This window comes from Balaenoptera borealis (assembly GCF_965194805.1).
Source record: "Balaenoptera borealis genome assembly, chromosome: 3".
Lineage (NCBI taxonomy): Eukaryota > Metazoa > Chordata > Mammalia > Artiodactyla > Balaenopteridae > Balaenoptera > Balaenoptera borealis.
Window position 1 is genome coordinate 85,002,351 of NC_138866.1, and position 19,756 is coordinate 85,022,106.

At 44.7% G+C, this 19,756-nt stretch overlaps 1 protein-coding gene across 4 annotated transcripts in view; it reads right to left on the reverse strand.

The window, feature by feature from the left end:
• The window catches only part of PLA2G4D (phospholipase A2 group IVD), a 52,509-nt gene that overhangs the window by 23,295 nt on the left and 9,458 nt on the right, over nt 1-19,756 (reverse strand). For 2 of the 4 annotated variants that reach the window (XM_082388749.1, XM_082388751.1), the window contains 4 exons: nt 8,430-8,584; nt 3,881-7,482; nt 3,396-3,709; nt 189-261 (listed from right to left, as the gene is read on the reverse strand). In XM_082388749.1, coding sequence (XP_082244875.1) covers nt 189-261; nt 3,396-3,440 — 118 coding nt within the window. In that variant the 5' untranslated portion in view covers nt 3,441-3,709; nt 3,881-7,482; nt 8,430-8,584. The remainder of the gene's footprint in view (nt 1-188; nt 262-3,395; nt 3,710-3,880; nt 7,483-8,429; nt 8,585-19,756) is intronic. The other 2 variants (XM_082388750.1, XM_082388748.1) reach the window with 2 other exon arrangements.

Consider the following 19,756-nt stretch of genomic DNA (forward strand, 5'->3'; position numbering starts at 1 on the left):
GCCAACATCAAGAGAACTGTTGTGAGACAGAATTCCTCACGCCCCTCTCCAGGGGCCTCACCAGGTTCCTCCCAAGACCCCCGCAGCCACTAGGGGCAGCCCAGCCCAGCCCAGCCCCAAGGCACTGGGCCTTTCCCGTAGGACATGGTCCTCCCCACACCCCTGGGGCCCAGGACACAGCTACTCACAGAGGTCAGCCCAGCCCAGGCCCCGCGCCTCCAGGACCCTCACGGTGAGCTGCCAGCAGGCAGAGGTCTCCCCCTGGAGAGAAATAGGCCACAGAGTCCCTCCTGCTCAGTTACGAGCTCCCCAAATTGGTGCCGAGGCTCCTCCTGAGATGCTGCTCGCTGACACCGCCAGGCATTGTGGGGCCAAACAGCCTTTGCCCATCACTGTGCCTGGGGCCATGGTCCTGGGCCGCAGCAGTCAGGGAATGGGGGTAGAATCTGTGGGACGCCCTCCCTTCAGGGACAGGATTGCACAGTGTATAGTAAAGAAAGCAGGAAACAGAGGGCCAGGGAACGGCCACCACACTGGACATGTCAGTTTGGGGTCAGCCGCCCCCAGAGCTCACAGGGAGGGCAGCCCTTTGGTGACGCATGGGACCCTGCTGCCAGCGTTCCCCCGGCCTCTGGACAGGAAGTGGGCGCGTGACTGCAGGACGCTGAGCTCTGGGGAGCCCAGTGCTCCGTGATGGCCTCAGGTACAAACCGTCTCTTGGGTGTGAATTGGGAAACTCCAAGAGCATCAGGCTGTTCCCGTGAGCAGGGGGTGAAAGTTATTAAGATGCTGGCGAGGCCACATCAGCCCACAGGCAAGCTCAATAAGGTGGAAGAAGAAACGGAGTGGGCAGGAGCTCGGAGGGACCAAGAAGACGAGCAGTAGCAGGTGGCAGGAGGAAAAGCAGAGGGCGGGGGGGGCGTGGCTGAATCCTGCTGGGACAGGGCCCGTGGGGGGTGGGGGGGGTGGGCCGGGTATCTCAAACCCCTACTGCTGAGGTCCTTGGCACTGCTGGGATCCAGGGGGCCCTTGGGTTTCTGCTCTTCCTGAGGCCCCGCTGAGTAGATTTTTCTGGGCACCCTGCACACGTTTCTTATGATAAGGCCCTGTGATCTGAGGCAGAGAGAGCAGCGTGCTTGCATGGTGGACATTCAGCCTTGCATGGTTGGGAGACAGCGCTGCGATGAAACCAAAGCTCTTTCCTGCTCTGCACCCTCCCACGACCAGTCCCACTCCTGTGCGTGTGATCTGAAAGTCTAGGCTCCCACCAGGAACCGTCTCTGCTCTGCACACGTGCTACCTGCCAGGGGCTTGGCTCAGTGTCTGCGGCACCGGCTCTCCATATCCCACAGAGACGCTTAAAGGACAACGGGCCACAGCAAAGCCAAGCAGGCTTGTGCCCTTGCCCCGACCCTGCTACCCTGTGTCCCCACATCATCCCTGTCTTGTGGCTTCTTGCTAAGCGTCTTTGTCATCCTTGTCAGCTCTCTGGCAGAGCACACATGACCCTCCCAGCAAGGTAGGCTCATTTCTCCCTTCTTGGGGATCAATGCTAGTGACATCCACAGGCCTTAAGCCAGAGGTTGTAGTTGACAGGGATTTAGTGTCGTTTTAGTCACCTGGCTCCGTTTCCTCCCCACACCCAGATTCCATCACCGCCCATCACAGAGATGGTGCTGGCTGGGACCTGGGTTCCTGTGAGGAGTTGTGGTTCAATACCCACGCCAAGCCAGGGCGAGGCAGAGGCAGCTAAGCCGCAGCCCAGCTCCCGCCCCGATCCTCAGGGCCACAGCCTGTGGGCTGCTCTAAAGCCACTTGGGGCTACTAAGAATCGCCCCCAATTGCTCACTTTCCAGCCAGCCACCATACCCAAATTGGGTGTTGCTGCCCATTTCCCCCTCTGGTCACTGAGAGCCTCTCAACTTCAGAAAGCCCACCGTTTCCTGGAGGATATTTTTCCTAAGATGGAACCCCATTCTCCTCACCTCTAAGAGTGTCACTAACACAGAGCACCTGGAGGATGGGCTGTGACAATCACTATAATGAGTGGTCATTGCTGGGGCAGAAGAGCAGAGTGGTCAAGGCAGGTTCCCAGCCAGGTTGTCTGGATCGAAACCCTGGTCCTCTGCTTACTTGCTGTGTGAGCCTGGACAAGTCACTAAACTTCCTGGTGCCTCTGTTTCCTCACTGTAGTGGGACAAATAATAGTATCAACCTGACACAGTGTCCTGAGGCTGAAATGTGTTAATGCCTGTAGAATGCTTAGCAAAAAGTAAGCAGTTTCTAGATAATTGCTTTTATTACTTACTATTTATTAAGTGCTTGTTATGTTTCTAGGTGCTATACTAAGCATATTACATATTCAAACTCTATTTATCCTCCTGACACCCTCATAAGATAGTTCTCTCATTTCTTCCCATTTTACAGATGAGAGAACTGAGGCTTAGCAAGGTTGACTTGCGCTAGGTCACAGAGTTAATAAGTGATATAGTTAGGATTTAAACCCAGGTCTTCAAGGCCAGAGCTCACAACCCCTTTGTGGTTCTACCTTCTTAGGACTTTGCTTCTTTGTAAAAGCATGCAACTCTCATCCCCTGCCCCATGGATATCTAAACATTAGAATTTCATAGATTTGTTTTAGACAAATAGGATTATTGAGCCAACTAATGTGTTAACTAGTAGGATTCTTTTCTCCTGAGGGCTCTGGGGCTTCACCTTCCCTGTTGAAAGATCCTGCCACCTGGAATACTGCCTTCACTGATGACTGACCCTGGATGCTCATGGAGGGGTCTCAAGCAGGGCGCCTGCACCCAGCTTCCTGTAGCATCCTGGAAGTGCCTCTCTGCCGAGAGTCCCAGCCACCCTCTCTGTCCCTGCACAGGAGCCCCAGGGCCTCCTCCATCCTCCGTGGCTCAGTGCTGATCTCTGCCCATCACGGAGGATATAGCCCAAGGGAGGCTGAGCAGGGTCCAGAGGATCTATAACCATGAGGTCTTCAGCTGGGGGAGTAAGAGGAGCAGGCTGCCTTTTCTCCCTGCTGGCACCCAGTGACCCGCAGTAGGACAGTGCGGGGAGGCTGGAGAGACAGGACGTGGGAGCTGCGGGCACAGCCTCTGAGTCAGGCTGAGATGACGCTCCTCACCCTGGTCTCCCGGGCCCTGGATTCTATGGATGCTAATTGTCCGTCCCACCCACTCCCCATCCCTAAGCACAGATTCCCTCACCGTCTGCCTCCCACCTCCAGCCTCTGCCTAGGCAGAGACCCCAGGTCTGGGACCCAGCCCCTCCCCAGAGACCAGAATCACCTTGGTTTCAGCTATGTCAAGCTTGTTAGAATGCACCCTAGCTCCAGGCCCTGCCCTGAGTGATGCCGACAGGCTCAGTGACATTATTACCTGGTGAGGATGGCCAGGTGGTCCCCTAGGTGTCGTTCTCTCCATGCCAAACCTTTGGCTCCACTCCAGGCCCGGGTCCCTCCAAGATGACAGCTCCCTGGCTGGCTGGCAGCGACTACTCCAATGGCATGGGACTGACTGTGAACCTGCCAGCCTCTGAGGAGCCACGATCCTATCAACAGCCGGGGCCCCGCCTCCAGGTCACTCCCTCAGCCCAACACCTTCTCCTCTTCTCCTGGAGGCTGAATCAACTAGCTTTTCCAGAAACTTCTGGCAAGGCTCCAGGACCTGCAGGTGGAGCATCTCTTCCAGACCTGGGATGTCAGGGTACAAGAGAGGGGGAAGTCAAGTCCGGGGAGCAGCGGCAGGAAGCTGGTTCCCCTGAGGCTGAGGGCAGAGGGCAGGGTGGGGTCAGAGCTAGGAAACCCCTGCAGCCCAGCCCCAGCCTGAGCCAGGCCAGCCTCTTGGGGAGGAGGGCTGAGCACCTGAGAGCAGATGAGCAGCCAGGAGCCTGGGAGGAATAATAGGGCGGCCCCAGGGGTGGGCTCTGAGCAGACTCCGGAGACCTAGCTGCAGGGGGCTCTGGACTCTGGCTCTAGGCCTCTCACTCCTTCCGTGTGGCTGGTCCTAGGAATTTAGAGGATTTCTGTTAAAATAGAGTGACAAACTTTGTCGGAAAGGTAAGAGACCAATCAGGAAACTCTTAGATTATGAATATTACAGGAAAAAGCTCTGTGAAGTCACCTGTTTAAACTATTCAGTAAGCACAACATGAAATGTTCCCCTGAAATGCCATGAACTCAGTCATTTTACTGTCAATTCGTTATATAATTGAACAATAATGATTTGTTTTTTGAGGCAAGTGAAACTGAATTAATGTTAACCTATTACAAATGGATCTAAAATGTATTATTACAGAACCAGCCAGAAAAGAACATTAATGATGGTCTATGAAAAATCATTTGAATGAGAAATATCAATACTTTTAAAAATGCAGAACACTGCAAAGAACAACTTATTCCAAAGTGGGTCACAGATGAAGCAATGCGCAAAGTCACTGGCTGGTGAGTAGCAGAGCCCAGGATTACGCTCTCTAGACTGAAAGCTCTACCTCCACCCCAGAGTGGGTTCAGCCCAGCCTGGAGCCCACCCACCAAGAATGCCCTGGTCATTGGTGGCCGCCATGGGCTGGGCCAATCCCAGAGCAATCCTAGGACCACAGGAGTCCTGAGGAAATACATCCCCCTGGGGAGTGAATTCACATCTCCCTGAACTTAATGCGGGCCTCATCTGGGACCGCTTCGGGGAACTACAGAGGCAGAGCTGCGGCATCACCCTCCAAGAGGTAACCCCCAGTGCCAGCCCTCCACACAAGTATGGGAGGGCCAGGCAGCTCCACACCGCAGAGGACGGGGGTCCCTGGGCTCAGCTGGCTGGACTGGGAGGAGAGTTTGGTGCTCAGTTTCCCCATCTGTGCAGTGATGGTGTGGTAAACGCTGCACCTGAAGAAGCCCATGAAATCCTGATTCAGAGATTCTTAATTCGTATGTGTTAGTAAAGCTTACGACCATTCGTATGTGTTAGTAAAATCTGCAAAAGTAAGCTACTTTAACTACAAACGGTGAAGACCAGTGTCTTCCCATTCTTTTATCTCATCTGTTAGCATTGATGCAACTGTGGTACTTTTAGGATCCAAGGAGAAGTTGTGTTATAGACACGTACATTAATTTCAGTTCAGTGGGACATAGTTATGTGGTTTGCAGTTGGTTTCATGTATAGTGAAGTTACTGCCAGCCATTCTGGTTTAGAAATAGGTTCCAGAGTACTCCTACCACCCACTGTGCCAACTCATCTGACATTGTGACACAGAGGTGTAGGCAGAGGCTGTGCTGCAGTACAAGAAGAATAAGGCAGAGGAAGATAAACAAGGTCTGAAAGCTACAGACCAAAACTAGTTCTGTGGAAAATTCGTCCAAACAGACACATGAAATCCTAAGTGGAAAATACAATCTTGTTGAAATATGATCAAAACAGAAGTTGTCTCCTGAAAGAGATGTTTTCAATCATGTCTTAAATGCTTTTTTCCCTTTATTTGATGGGAATTTCAAGAAATAGAAGTTATCATATTCCTGTACTACAAGCAGCTAGCACATCTAGATAGCTCAGAGAGGAGAGAAACTTGTTAGAGGTTGTAGCAGATTTTATTTTTCTAAAGATGGTTGCAACAGTGTCTCCTGTCCTCATGCTCTTACCCTGCCCTCATCAAGAGGTGGACGCAGATTCCCCTTCTCTTGGACCTTTTGGGCTGGAGGCGCTAACTCATAGGATGTGAGGAACTTGACGCTGCTTGACTCTGAGGTTAGGTAACAAAAGGCGATGTAGCTTCTCCTTGACGGCTGGAAAACTCCCGCTGAGAGCCACCATGACAGATGTCCGAGTCCCTGAGGTTCCGTGCTGTGAGGAAGCCAGGCCATGTGGAGAGGTCAGGAGTCCTCATCCCCAGGTCCTCCCAGCCCAGGGCATGGGGATGCATAAGCCTTCAGGTGATTCCAGCCCAGCTGTTGAGTCACCCCGAGCCGGTGCCCTTTCTGAATTTTTGACCCATGGAAACTACAAGCCTAATAAAGGGGTTACCGTGTTATGCCATTAAGTTTGGGGTGGTCTGTTACATAGCCATAGTAACTAAATCAGAGCTTTTCTCAAATTTGCTAACAATCCTAAAGTTTTACATGGCATTGTCAATGAAGAGCTGTGAAGCAGAGGGAAACTACAAATAATTAACTATTACGAACTATCAATAATTTAAAAAACTAAATTTCATTCAACCAGGCTGGGGGAAGATTTCTTTCTATTTGATCGAAAGAAAATGATTTTACAAAATTGGTGTTGAATAAAGAGGCAGTCAGGGAGTATAAAACCAAACAATGAAGGAAAAGGTATAGAGATTAATTAATAAAAATATTATGTTTCCAAATTTTTGTGATGTTTTGCATTTGTCAACCTTTTACAATTTGTATTTTATGTGATATTACTTTATCTGATTTTGTATCAACTTGTGTAAACTTCAGGCTCCACAGAACATGGATCTAATGTGTGTGTCACACTGTTCAAAGTGTGACATATATATATCATGTTTACTGATTCCCCAAACCCTATGAGGCAGGTATTATTATTATTATCCTCACTTTACAAATGAGAAAACTGGGGCAGGAATTAGTTGAGGAACTGCTCCCAGGTCAGCCCGGGAATCTAGACCAGAGGCAGTGCTCTTAACCATCACCTGCAATATGGTCCATCTGCAGCAGACGTGTAGGCAAGAGGGAGGATGAGAGAGTCCCTGGATCAAGCCTTGCCTGAAGGAGTGAATCTAGTTCTGGGTTTTTCATTTGGGTCCCAGCCCTTCTCCATCTACTTTAACTCCAGGAAGGAAGGGGTCAGTCCCTCCCCTCCCTTTACCTTTCCCCAGAAGAGCACTCGATGACAATGTCATAGATGACAGGAGGTACCTGACAGGGTGGAGGAGGAGACAGAGCTGATGCCCAGCTGATTCTCAATCCAGGAAAAGCCCTGAAGCAGGTGGTGGGACAGGCAGCAAAATGTATTGAGCGAGGCAAGGATGACACACACTTCAGAGTTCAGCACTAACTACCATGTCAGCACCAAGGGACAGGTAGGTCTGTATTCTTACTTCACAAGGAAGTGGTTATTCACTCAACTGGCAGACAGGAAGGACAATTTCCTGTCCACGACTGCTCAGGACCAAGCCGGAGAGGAGCCCCAGCCCCTGTCCTCATTTCAGGGCTACTGGAAAAGATGAGCCTCTCTCTAAGCAGGGGGCAGGGTGCCACTCAGCCAGTCCATTCATTCATCCAACAGATATTTACTGAGTGTCTACCATGTCCCAGACAGGGGGCCAGGTGAGTAAAACAGGCCTGATTCCCACCTGAAGAAGCTTCCGTCCAGTGTACACTCTGCTTTCCTATCCATATCTCTCAGCCAACGGAGCACATCCGTGACTTCGAACCCAGGATGTTAACACTGCAGGCCCTGGAGTGCTAGGGCAGGTATCCGACCCAGAATGGAGCCTCTGGAATTTCAAGACAAAGAACCAACAATAACATTATAAACAAATATTATCCAGCTAATTAATTTTGTCTGGAGGCAGTGGTGGCAGGTACGTGAGCTTCAGGTAAGTTAAGAAATAGGAGCATGTCTCAAGAACTACTGACGTACTTGGACCAATCTCCCTTCAGGCCTCCCCTGACCTGGCTTTCTCCAACTCTGGGGGCTCTCCTTAGCTCCCACTCTGCCCTATTGGTCTTTTTCTCTCTGATTCCTTTTTTCATAAACCTTCTACACACTGGAAACGTGTGTGAGCATTTAAAATTTATTGTGTTTACAACTTTTATACTCTAGTTCATAATTTTTTAAAAATTAATTAAGTCTTTTATACATTTTCAAAACAGAAACCTCAACAAAACTGTTTTAAGCATGAATAAGGCCCTTTAATGATTTTTATTTCTGTGGGTTAGCTTATCTCAGAAAAACATCTTTCTCTAAACTCCAGGGGTGACCTCCTCCTGCACCACCAGATTTCACAGGAGAACCCCATCTGGACCCCATGTCCAGAGTTTCAGGTATCCTGCTCTGTTGGTCAGGAGCTCATGTGAAATCTACCCTTTTCTTTCCACCCAACATTGACTCATCTGCAATGCGTTTCCTGTAAACACCCAACAAACCAACAACCCCTTTCCAGGGAGAGACCATGAGGCAATGATCTGCTTGCAGGGGTTCAGGAGGAGTATGGGCTACACCTTTGCCAACCTGCCCCCTTTCTGCAGCTGAGAAAGCAGCACCTGGGGCTCCCCTGCCAGTGCCGAGGGGCCTTCCCTCCCTCTGGGCTCCATGGAGGGGCCGCATGAGTGACTTGAGCTGGAGCTGGGTGCTGGGGGGCCAGGGCAGCCCCTCATCACACTCCCCAGCAACAACTACAGTAGATATCTTGTCTCATGAAACAGGAATTAAAATACATACGTAAGTGTGCTTTTACTGTTTTGACACTTCCTCCTGTCCATCTCCCCTCTCCTTGGCCAACGGCACCCGTTGTCAAAGCTGGAGATGAGAGGAAAAAAGGAGGCTCCTTCTGCTGCTGGTCTCAGAGTCAGCTCTCCAGAGACAGGGCTTGAAGGCTGAACATTGAGAGGAAAATAAAGGGGTTGGTAAATGTCAAGAGTTTCCTTTTACATGTCATGAGCAAAGCTATGAGCTCTGAGTCCTGGGTAGAGAGAGAGAGTACTTAGGGGATGTGCCCATCCAATGTAAGGGGAATGGAGAAAGACCCTCTACTGCTATGGGGGAGAAGGAGAAGGACAAGAGCTCAGCCATTCACATGTCTTAACTCCCGCCCCAGGCCCAAACTCCAAGGGGGCATTTTGCACAAACAAATCATTTGGGTGAAATCCTAGAACTGTGTGTTTGATCCTCTCTCCATAGGTGTATCATGGGAAAAGTCGTGTTCCCTGAGAGAAGCACCTGTCCAACACAGTAGTGCCCAGGGTGGTTGCTGGAAGTGATTGAAATAGGGTCTAGGTAAGGCAGGTGCCAGCAATGGTGCTCCCCTCTCTTCCTAGGCCCCTTGTGGTACAGAAGGGATCCAGAAGTCTTCTTGAGCTCACGTTGAGGGTGTAGAAGGTAGTTAAGCTGAGAATCAGTGGCCTTTCTGGGGCTACCATGGAGCTGTGGGGTAGCCAGCCTGAGCTGAGGGATGGACAGGGTCTGGATGAGGCACAGAGTATTCTCAGCTCCCGATAGAGCTAAGGTGGGTCTGAGCCAGCCAGGGGCCTGGCCCTGACCTGGCTTGCATAAAATAGGTGTCCTACCAGCTGTAGTTTCAGCTCAGGTGCAAGCAGGAGCCTAAAGGCCAGGCCAGGGAGACCCCAGAAAACCCCAAGTAGACGATAGGCTGTATCCCTCTAAGGCCGTTGCTTAGGTGTCATCTTAACTATAAGGATGGAGGTAGGGAGATCTCTGAAAAAAGCATTTCCCGGCACTCAGCCACCAAGCGTCTGGCACAGTGGTTCTGTGCTGGGAATGCTAATCCAATGTGTTAGGTGCAAGGCCTCTACACACGGCCCTCTACAGGCAAGTGAAACTCGACTAAGCACAAAGAAGAAGGTAGACCTTATCTTATCACCTAGATTACATCTTATTTTTTTCTGGGGACCCAGTGGGCTTTGCCAGTGACGCCATGGGAGGTGGAGACAAGATGGTGGAGTAGAAGGACATGAGCTCACCTCCTCTCACGAAAACACCAAAATCACAACTAACTGCCATGTAACCATCAACAAAAAAAGACTGGAACCTACCAAAAAAGATATTCTACATCCAAAGACAAAGAAGAAGCCACAACAAGATGGTAGAAGGGGCACATTTGTGATACAATCAAATCCCATACCCACCAGGTGGGTGACCCACAAACTGGAAAATACCTATATCCCAGGGGTTCTCCTACAGGAATGAGAGTGCTGAGCCCCACATCAGGCTCCCTAGTCTGGGGGTCTGGCACTGGGAGGGGGAGCCCCCAGTGCCTTTGGCTTTGAAGGCCAGAAGGGCTTGACTGAAGGAACTCTCCTCTTGGAGGGTGCACACAACTTCTTGTGTGCACTGGGACCCAGGGGAAAAGCAGTGACTTCATAGAAGCCTGGGCCAGACAGACCTGCTGGCCTTTGAGGGTCTCCTGGGGAGGCAGGGGGTGGTTGCGGCTCACTGTGGGGACAATAACACTGGTGGTGGAGGTACCAGGGAACACTCATTGACGTGAGCTCTCCTGGAGATGGCCATTTTGACACCAAGATGGCCCCACTCAACAGCCTGTAGGCTCCAGTGCTGGGATGCCTCAGGCCAAACAACCAACAGGGCAGGAACACAGCCCCACCCATCAGCAGACAGGCTGCCTAAAGTCTTCCTGAGCCCACAGCCACCGCTAAACACATCCCTTGACATGGCCCTGCCCACCAGAGGGACAAGACCCAGCTCCACCCACCAGTGGGCAGGCATCAGTCCCTCCTACCAGGAAACCTGCACAAGCCTCTTAGACCAGCCTAAACCACGAGGGGGGAGACAACAGAAGCAAGAGGAACTACAGTCCTGCAGCCTGTGGAACGGAGACCACAAACACAGAAAGTTAGACAAAATGAGACGGCAGAGGAATATGCTCCAGACTAAGGAACAAGATAAAATCCCAGAAGAACAACAACTAAGTGAAGTGGAGATAGGCAATCCACCTGAAAAAGAATTCAGAGTAATGATAGGAAAGAGGATCCAAGATCTCAGAAAAAGAATGGAGGCAGAGACGGAGAAGATATAAGAAATATTTAACACAGAGCTAGAAGATATAAAGAACAGAGTGGAACAATACAATAACTAAAACGAAAAACACACTAGAAGGGATCAACAGCATGATAAATGTGGCAGAAGAATGAACAAGTGTGCTGGAAGACAGAATGGTGGAAATCACTGCCACAGAACAGAATAAAGTAAAAAGAATAAAAAGAAATGAGGACAGATTAAGAGACCTCTGGGACAATATTAAACACACCAACATTCACATTATAGGGGTCCCAGAACGAGAAGAGAGAGAGAAAGGGCGTGAGAAAATATTTGAAGAGATAATAGCTGAAAACTTCCCTAATATGGGAAAGGAAACAGTCACACAAGTCCAGGAAGTGCAGAGAGTCTCATACAGCATAAAACCATGGAGGAACACACCGAGACACATACTAATAAAACTGACAAAAACTGAAGACAAAGAGAAAATATTAAAAGCAACAAGGGAAAAGCAACAAATAACATACAAGGGACTCCTCATAAGGTTATCAGAGAATTTTTCAGCAGAAACTCTGCAGGCTGGAAGGGAGTGGCATGATATATTTAAAGTGATGAAAGGGAAAAACCTACACCCAAGAATACTCTACCCAGCAAGGCTGTCATTCAGATTTGTCAGAGAAATCATATACTTTACAGACAAGCAAAAGCTAAGAGAATTCAGCACCACCAAACCAGCTTTCCAACAAATGCTAAAGGAACTTCTCTAGGTGGAAAAGAAAAGGTCACAACTAGAAACAAGAAAATTACAAATGGGAAAGCTCACCAGTAAAAGCAAACATACAGTAAAGGTAGGAAATCATAAACACACAAATATGATATCAAAACCTGCAATCATGAGAAGAGGAGATTACAAATGCAGGATATTGGAAATGCATTTGAAATTAAGACACCAGCAACTTAAAACAATCTTGTATATATAGAGACTGCTATATCAAAACCTCATGGTAACCACAAACCAAAAATCTACAATAGATACACACACAAAAAAGAAAAAAGGAATCCAAACACAACACTAAAGATAGTCATCAAATCACAAGAGAAGAGAACAAAAGAGGAAAGGAAGAAAAAGACCCACAAAAACAAATCCAGAACAATTAACAAAATGGCATTAAGAACATACATATTGATAATTACCTTAAATATAAATGGATTAAATGCTCCAACCAAAAGACATACACTGGCTGAGTGGATACAAAAACAAGACCCATATATGTGCTATCTACAAAAGATCCACTTCAGATCTAGGGACACATACAGACTGAGAGTGAGGGGATGGAAAAAGGTATTCCATGCAAATGGAAATCAAAAGAAAGTTGGAATAGCAGTACTCATATCAAACAAAATAGACTTTAAAATGAAGACTGTTACAAGAGACAAAGAAGGACACTACATAATGATCAAGAGATCAATCCAAGAAGAAGATATAACAATTGTATATACATATGCACCCAACACAGGAGCACCTCAATATATAAGGCAAATGCTAACAGTCATAAAAAAAGAAGTCAACAGTAACACAATAATAGTGGGGGACTTTAACACCCCACTTACATCAATGGACAGATCATCTAGACAGAAAATCAATAAGGAAACACAGGCCTTAAATGACACATTAGACCAGATGGACTTAATTGATATTTATAGAACATTCCATCTGAAAGCAGCAGAATACACATTCTTTTCAAGTGCACACAGAACATTCTCCAGGATAATCACATGCTGGGCCATAAAGCAAACCTCAGAAAATTTAAGAAAACTGAAATCATATCAAGCATCTTTTCAGACCACGATGCTATGAGATTAGAAATCAACTACAAGAAAAAAAAAAACTGTACAAAACACAAACATGTGGAGGTAAACAATATGCCACTAAACAATCCATGGATCACTGGAGAAATCAAAGAGGAAGTCAAAAAATACCTAGAGACAAATGAAAATGAAAACACAATGATCCAAAACCTTTGGGACGCAGCAAAGGCAGTTCTAAGAGGGAAGTTTATAGCAATACTATCTTACCTCAGGAAACAAGAAAAATCTCAAGTAAACAACCTAACCTTACACCTAAAGCAGCTAGAGAAAGAAGACCAAACAAAACCCAAAGTTAGTAGAAGGAAAGAAATCATAAAGATCAGAGCAGAAATAAATGAAATACAGACAAAGAAAACAATAGAAAAGTTCAATGAAACTAAAACCTGGTTCTTTGAAAAGATAAACAAAGTTGATAAATCTTTAGCCAGACTCATCAAGAAAAAAAGCAGGAGGGCTCAAATCAATAAAATTAGAAATGAAAAAGGAGAGGTTACAATAGACACTACAGAAATACAAATGATCATAGGAGGCTACTACAAGCAACTATATGCCAATAAAATGGACAACCTAGAAGAAACAGATAAATTCTTAGAAAGGTACAGCCTCCCAAAACTGAACCAGGAAGAAACAGAAAATATGAACAGACCAATCACAAGTACTGACATTGAAACTGTGATTTTAAAACTCCCAACAAACAAAAGTCCAGGACCAGATGGCTTCACAGGTGAATTCTATCAAACATTTAGAGAAGAGTTAACACTTATCCTTCTGACACTATTTCAAAAATTGCAGAGGAAGGAACACTCCACCCTCATACTATGAGGCCACCATCACCCTGGTACCAAAACCAGACAAAGATACCATATAAAAGGAAAATTACAGGCCAATATTACTGGTGAACATATGTGCAAAAATCCTCAACAAAATACTAGCAAACCAAATCCAACAATACATTAAAAGGATCATATATCATGATCAAGTAGGATTTATCCCAGGGATGCAAGAATTTTCAATATCTGCAAATCAATCAGTATGATACACCACATCAATAAATTGAAGAATAAAAACCATATGATCATCTCAATATAGATGCAGAAAAACTTTTGACAAAATTCAACACCCATTTATCATAAAAACTCTCTGGAAAGTGGGCATAGAGGGAACCTACCTCAACATAATAAAGGCCATATATGACAAACCCACAACATCATACTCGATGGTGAAAAGCTGAAAGCATTTCCTCTAAGATCAGGAATAAGACAAGGATGTCCACTCTCGCCAGTTTTATTCAACATAGTTTTGGAAGTCTTAGCCATGGCAGTCAGAGAAGAAAAAGAAATAAAAGGAATCCAAACTGGAAATGGAGAAGTAAAACTGTCACTGTTTGCAGATGAGATGATACTATACATAGAAAATCCTAAAGATGCTACCAGAAAACTACTAGAGCTCATCAGGAAATTCAGGAAAGTTGCAGGATACAAAATAAATACACAGAAATCTATTGAATTTCTAGACACTAACAATGAAAGATCAGAAAGAGAAATTCAGGAAACAAACCCATTTACCATCACATCAAAAAGAATAACATACCTAGGAATAAATCTACATAAGGAGGCAAAAGACCTGTACTCTGAAAACTGTAAGACACTGATTAAATAAACTGAAGATAACACAAACAGATGAAACGATATACCATGTTCTTGGATTGGAAGAATTAATATTGTTAAAACGACAAATACTACCCAAGGCATTCCACAGATTCAGTGCAATGCCTATCAAATAACCAATGGCATTTTTCACAGAACTAGAACTAGAAAAAATCTTAAAACCTGTATGGAAACACAAAAGACCCTGAATAGCCAAGGCAATCTTGAGAAAGAAAAATGGAGCTGGAGGAATCAGGCTCCCTGACTTCAGACTACACTATAAAGCTACAGTAATCAAAATAGTGTGGTACTGGCACAAAGACAGACTTATAGATCAATTAACAGGATAGAAAGCCCAGAAATAAGCCCATGCACCTATGGGCAATTAATCTACAACAAAGGAGGCAAGAATATACCAAGGAGAAAAGACAGTCTCTTCAGTAGGTGGTGCTGGGAAAACTGGACAGCCACATGTTAAAGAATGAAATTAGAACACCCTCTAACACCATACACAAAAATAAACTCAGATTAAAGACCTAAATGTAAGACAGGATACTATAAAACTCTTAGAGGAAAATATAGGCAGAACACTCTTTGACATAAATTGCAGCAATATCTTTTTGGATCCAACTCTTAGAGTAATGAAAATAAAAACAAAAATAAACAAATGGGACCTAATTAAACTTAAAAGCTTTTGCACAGCAAAGGAAATCATAAACAAAATGCAAAGACAACCCACAGAATGGGAGAAAATATTTACAAATGATGCAACCAACAAGGGATTAATCGTCAAAATATACAAACAACTCATGCAGCTCAATATCAAACAAACAACCCAATCAAAAAATGGGGAGATCTAAAGACATTTCTCCAAAGAAGATATACAGATGGCCACAAAGCACATGAAAAAGATGCTCAACACCACTAATTATTAGAGAAATGCAAATCAAAACTGCAATGAGGTATCACCTCACACCAGTCAGAATGGTCACCATAAAGGTCTACAAGCAATAAATGCTGGAAAAGGTGTGGAGAAAAGGAAACCCTCCTACACTGTGGGTGGGAATGTAAACTGGTATAGCCACTATGGAGAACAGTATGGAGGTTCCTTAAAAAACTAAAAATAGAGCTACCATATGATCCAGCAATCCCACTCCTGGGCATATATCCAGAAAAAAGCATAATTTGAAAAGATAATGCACCCCTATGTTCACTGCAGCACTATTTACAATAGCTAAGGCTTGGAAGCAACCTAAATGTCCATTGACAGATGAATGGATAAAGAAGATGTGGTCCATATATACAATGGAATATTAGCCATAATGACATTTTCTCTGGCTTATTCCCATGCCTACATTCTTGGAGCCCTTAAGAATTTTTGATGAAATTTAGACGAAAACTCGAATTTGAAAAAAATTCATGCACCCCAATTGTCATAGCAGCACTATTTACAGTAGCCAAGACATGGAAGCAACCTAAGTGTCCATCGACAGGTGAATGGATAAAGAAGATGTGGTATACATACACAATGGAATACTACTCAGCCATAGAAAAGAATGAAATAATCGCATTTGCAGCAACATGGATGGAATTAGAGATTGTCATAGTAAGTGAAGTAAGTCAGACGAAGACAAATATCATATGATATCACTTATATGTGGAATCTTAAAAAATGATGCAAATGAATTTATTTACAAAACAGAAGCAGAATCACAGACTTAGAAAACAAACTTATGGTTACCAAAGGGGAAAGGTGGTGGGGAGGGATAACTGAATCATTTTGCTATACACCTGAAACTAACACAAAATTGTAAATCAACTATACTCCAATATAAAATTTTAAAAAATTTTCTTTACAAAAGCATTTACTGAAGGAATTTAAGTTTACCCCAAACCAAACCCAGAGTTAGTTCACAATAACTGGCAATTTTCAATTCCTCTAGCCATTGGCAACCTACTCCTTACACAGCCCTCCAGAGGCTTGGGGACTGGAAAATAAGATGATATGAGTTATAAAAATGAAAAGAAATCTAAATTCACAGAGAAAGATTCACAGAGGAGGCATTCCTTTTTTTGGAAACTTGGAATATGGGTTGGTACTTATTGATTACTGCAACACCAATTTACAGTATTCTGTGCTATTTAAAAGTGGTGTACAAATATATTTATTGGTGTAAGATGTTATTTCAGAGGTCATGTAGCACCTGTGCTTAGCCTTTTGGGCTGCCTGTAACCCCTCCTCATTTCCCTGCCTACCCCTTCCCGGACCCTCTCACCACAGTCCCTCCTAAGCCCTCTTTAGGACTCAGCAGAAACAGACTTGCTCAGATCAAAAGAAGCATCTGTGAAAGAGCCAAGAATTCAGACCACGCTCTCTCACATACATACATATACACAGTCTTTCACACACCATTTAGGTTCCAGAACAAGGAGCCCATGTTTCCATGGGGTGGCAGCTGTGCATCTGGCCCAAGTTCAAAGAGCCAACTGTGGATAATTAGGGAGGAATCTGTGCACACCCACCAGCGGGAGCCTTGTCAGCATGGGTCCATCACCCCCACAGCCTTCAGGAGGCTGAGCAGAGAGGGTGCTGAGTTGTGAGGAGGGACAGGAGAGGCTGAAGAATGAGGAGGAGGAAACAAAAGGAGGATGCATCAGAAAGTACTGGTACAGACATAATGTTGGATAAAAGAAGCCAGACACAGAACAGTACATGCTGCATGATTCCATGTGTCGGATCGAACAGACAAAATTAGTTTATGGTGATGGAAGTTAAAATGTCGTTACCTTTTGCTGGGGTAATGTTCTGTGTCTTGATCAAGGTGGTAGTTACTCCAGATGTACACTTATGTAAATATGTATCCAGCTGTACGTCTATGATCTTGCACCTTACTGTGTAAGTTATACCCAATACAAACGTTAAAAAAAAAATAACTAGGAGTTTACAACCAGGGGTGAGGGCAGAGAGCTAACAAGTAAATTGCTTGATGGTTCATAACCCTAGAAAAGCTCAGGTACCTCTAAGGGTAAAAATGTAGATAAACCTGAAAATAGGTTGACTGGTTTGAAGCTGGCAGAAGAATCCTAGTTCCACAGATAACCTGCCCAACGCCAGCAAAAGATTAAAGATTTACTCTCTGGAGAGGAGGAAGATTCAAGGACAACAGGCACATCTGGGAACAGGTAGATTGAGGGGGAGTCCAGGTACTGAAATGTGAGTCTCCAACCCCAGGCTTCCTTCCCCACTCAGCCCTAAGAATGCCGGCAGCCAACCTTACACCTCCCCTGCCACCACCATTGCCACGACCACCAGGCAAGAGAACAGAGATTCCCTTCCAGGGAAATGGGTCAAGAAAAAGGAAAAAAACTACCAATACTACAGGTAAGGATTGTACTACACAGTTCCAGGTCCCTGTCTGATCAACTTACAGTGAAGCCCCCACTCAACCAGGTCAGACTATACGCCCCAGGCTTCCAGAGATCCCTTTATTGCTTTGCTTTTAAATGTGAACAAACAGCTGGGGATTCCCAACATGTGAAGAAATCCTCTAGCATGATGACTAAAGATGACCAATTACAAACCAAATAAAGAGACACAGAGGAAACAGAGATGAAACAGATAGCAGGAGAAAACTTTTTTTTAAAACTGTAATTAATATCTTAAAGATGATGCATTTATATAATAAAAAATGAGATACCATGAAATGGAACATTCAGAAAATATAAAGAGTTCCTGTATGTTAAAAATATGATGGCAAAAATAACTGAAATTAATATTAGTCAGTAAAGTTGAGGAAATCTCCCTAGAAGCCAAACAGAAATACAAAGAAATGGAAATGAGATTTAAGATAAGAAAATTTGGAGAAGCATGCCAGTATCTTCCTATTAGGAGTTCTAGGAACAAATAACAAAACAATTAGAGAAATTATTAAAGAGATAATACCAGAAAATGTTGCAGAACTAGAAGAGTCTCCAGATTAAAAGGGTTCACTGAGTACATAGGACAATCAACAAACAAACAAACAAAAAAGACCCTCACCAAAGCACATTATCATGAAATTTCAGAAACCTGGAAATAAAAATACCTGGAAGAAACACAAAAAAGTCACACACAAAGGACTGTAAATCATAATGGAATTGAACTTAATAGCAACACTGGAGGTTAGAAGACAAGGGGAAAATGTCTTGAAAATTCAGACAGGAAATGATTTCAAATGTAGAATTTTATTCCCAAACTGCTACTCAAAAGTGAGAGTAGAGAGCTTCCCTGGTGGCTCAGTGGTTAAGAATCCACCTGCCAATGCAGGGGACACAGGTTCGAGCCCTGGTCCTGGAAGATCCCACATGCCACGGAGCAACTAAGCCCCTGCGCCACAACTACTGAGCCTGCGCTCTAGAGCCCGTGCTCCACAACAAGAGAAGCCACCCCAATGAGAAGCCCGCGCACCGCAACAAAGAGTAGCCCCTCTCGCTGCAACTAGAGAAAGCCCACGCACAGCAACAAAGACCCAACGCAGCCAAAAATAATAAATAAATAAAATAAATAAATTTTTTAAAAAGTGAGAGTAGAATATAAGCATCTGCAGAAATGCAAGATCTCAAATTTTTTTCATCTATCTCAGCTATTGGTGCAGTGCTTTCTAAACTTTAACGTGCATGGGAATCACCTGGGGATCTTGTTAAAATGCAGATTCTGATTCAGTAGGTCTGTTGTGGGGCCTGAGATTCAGCATCTCTAACAAGTTCTCAGGTTATGCCAATGCTACTGGTTTATGGACCACACTTTGGGAAGTAAGTGTCCCATCAAAATGAAAAAACAAACCAAGATAGAGGAAGGAAGAGGATCCAGGAAATTAAGGATCCAACATAAAAGTCAAAGGGAATATCCAGAAAGACGCTGAAGGGAAATTCCAGGACATTAACTGAAGGGCAACCAGTCCGAATTGGGACATCAAGGAAGTATCAAAAGGAGGAGGAGGTTGTAAAGGAGAAAATAATGAAACTGATGATGACCTGACATATTGAGAGAAGACTTATGCTGCTGGTGGAGAGTTTGCGTACAAATTAGTGACAGTAACATAGAAAACTAAGCAAATGAAAAAGTGAGGCAAGCATTACCTCCAAAGAAAACTAAAACTTAAGAATAAAAGAAATGTAATCATATACTGCATAATCACAATACTGTAAACAATAATTATTGACCAAAAATTATAACAATATTGGGAAGTTGATGGAAGGTAGGGTAAAAGAACTGAGCCCTCATCTTCCATGGTAGGAAGTCATAAAAAATCAAGCAGTAATAGTATAAGCAGGTTGTTTAGGAATATGGAGGTAAATACCTAAAGAAACAGCTAATAGAGTTCAAAGCAGTTGCCTGCTGAGTAGGTAGGAGTGGGGTAGGGAATTAATGCTTTTTCATTATAAGCTTTGTAAAACTATCTGATTTTTTAAAAACTAAGTACATGGATAACTTTGATCAAAATAAAAATAAAGAAAATTGTTTGAAAACATGGACACATT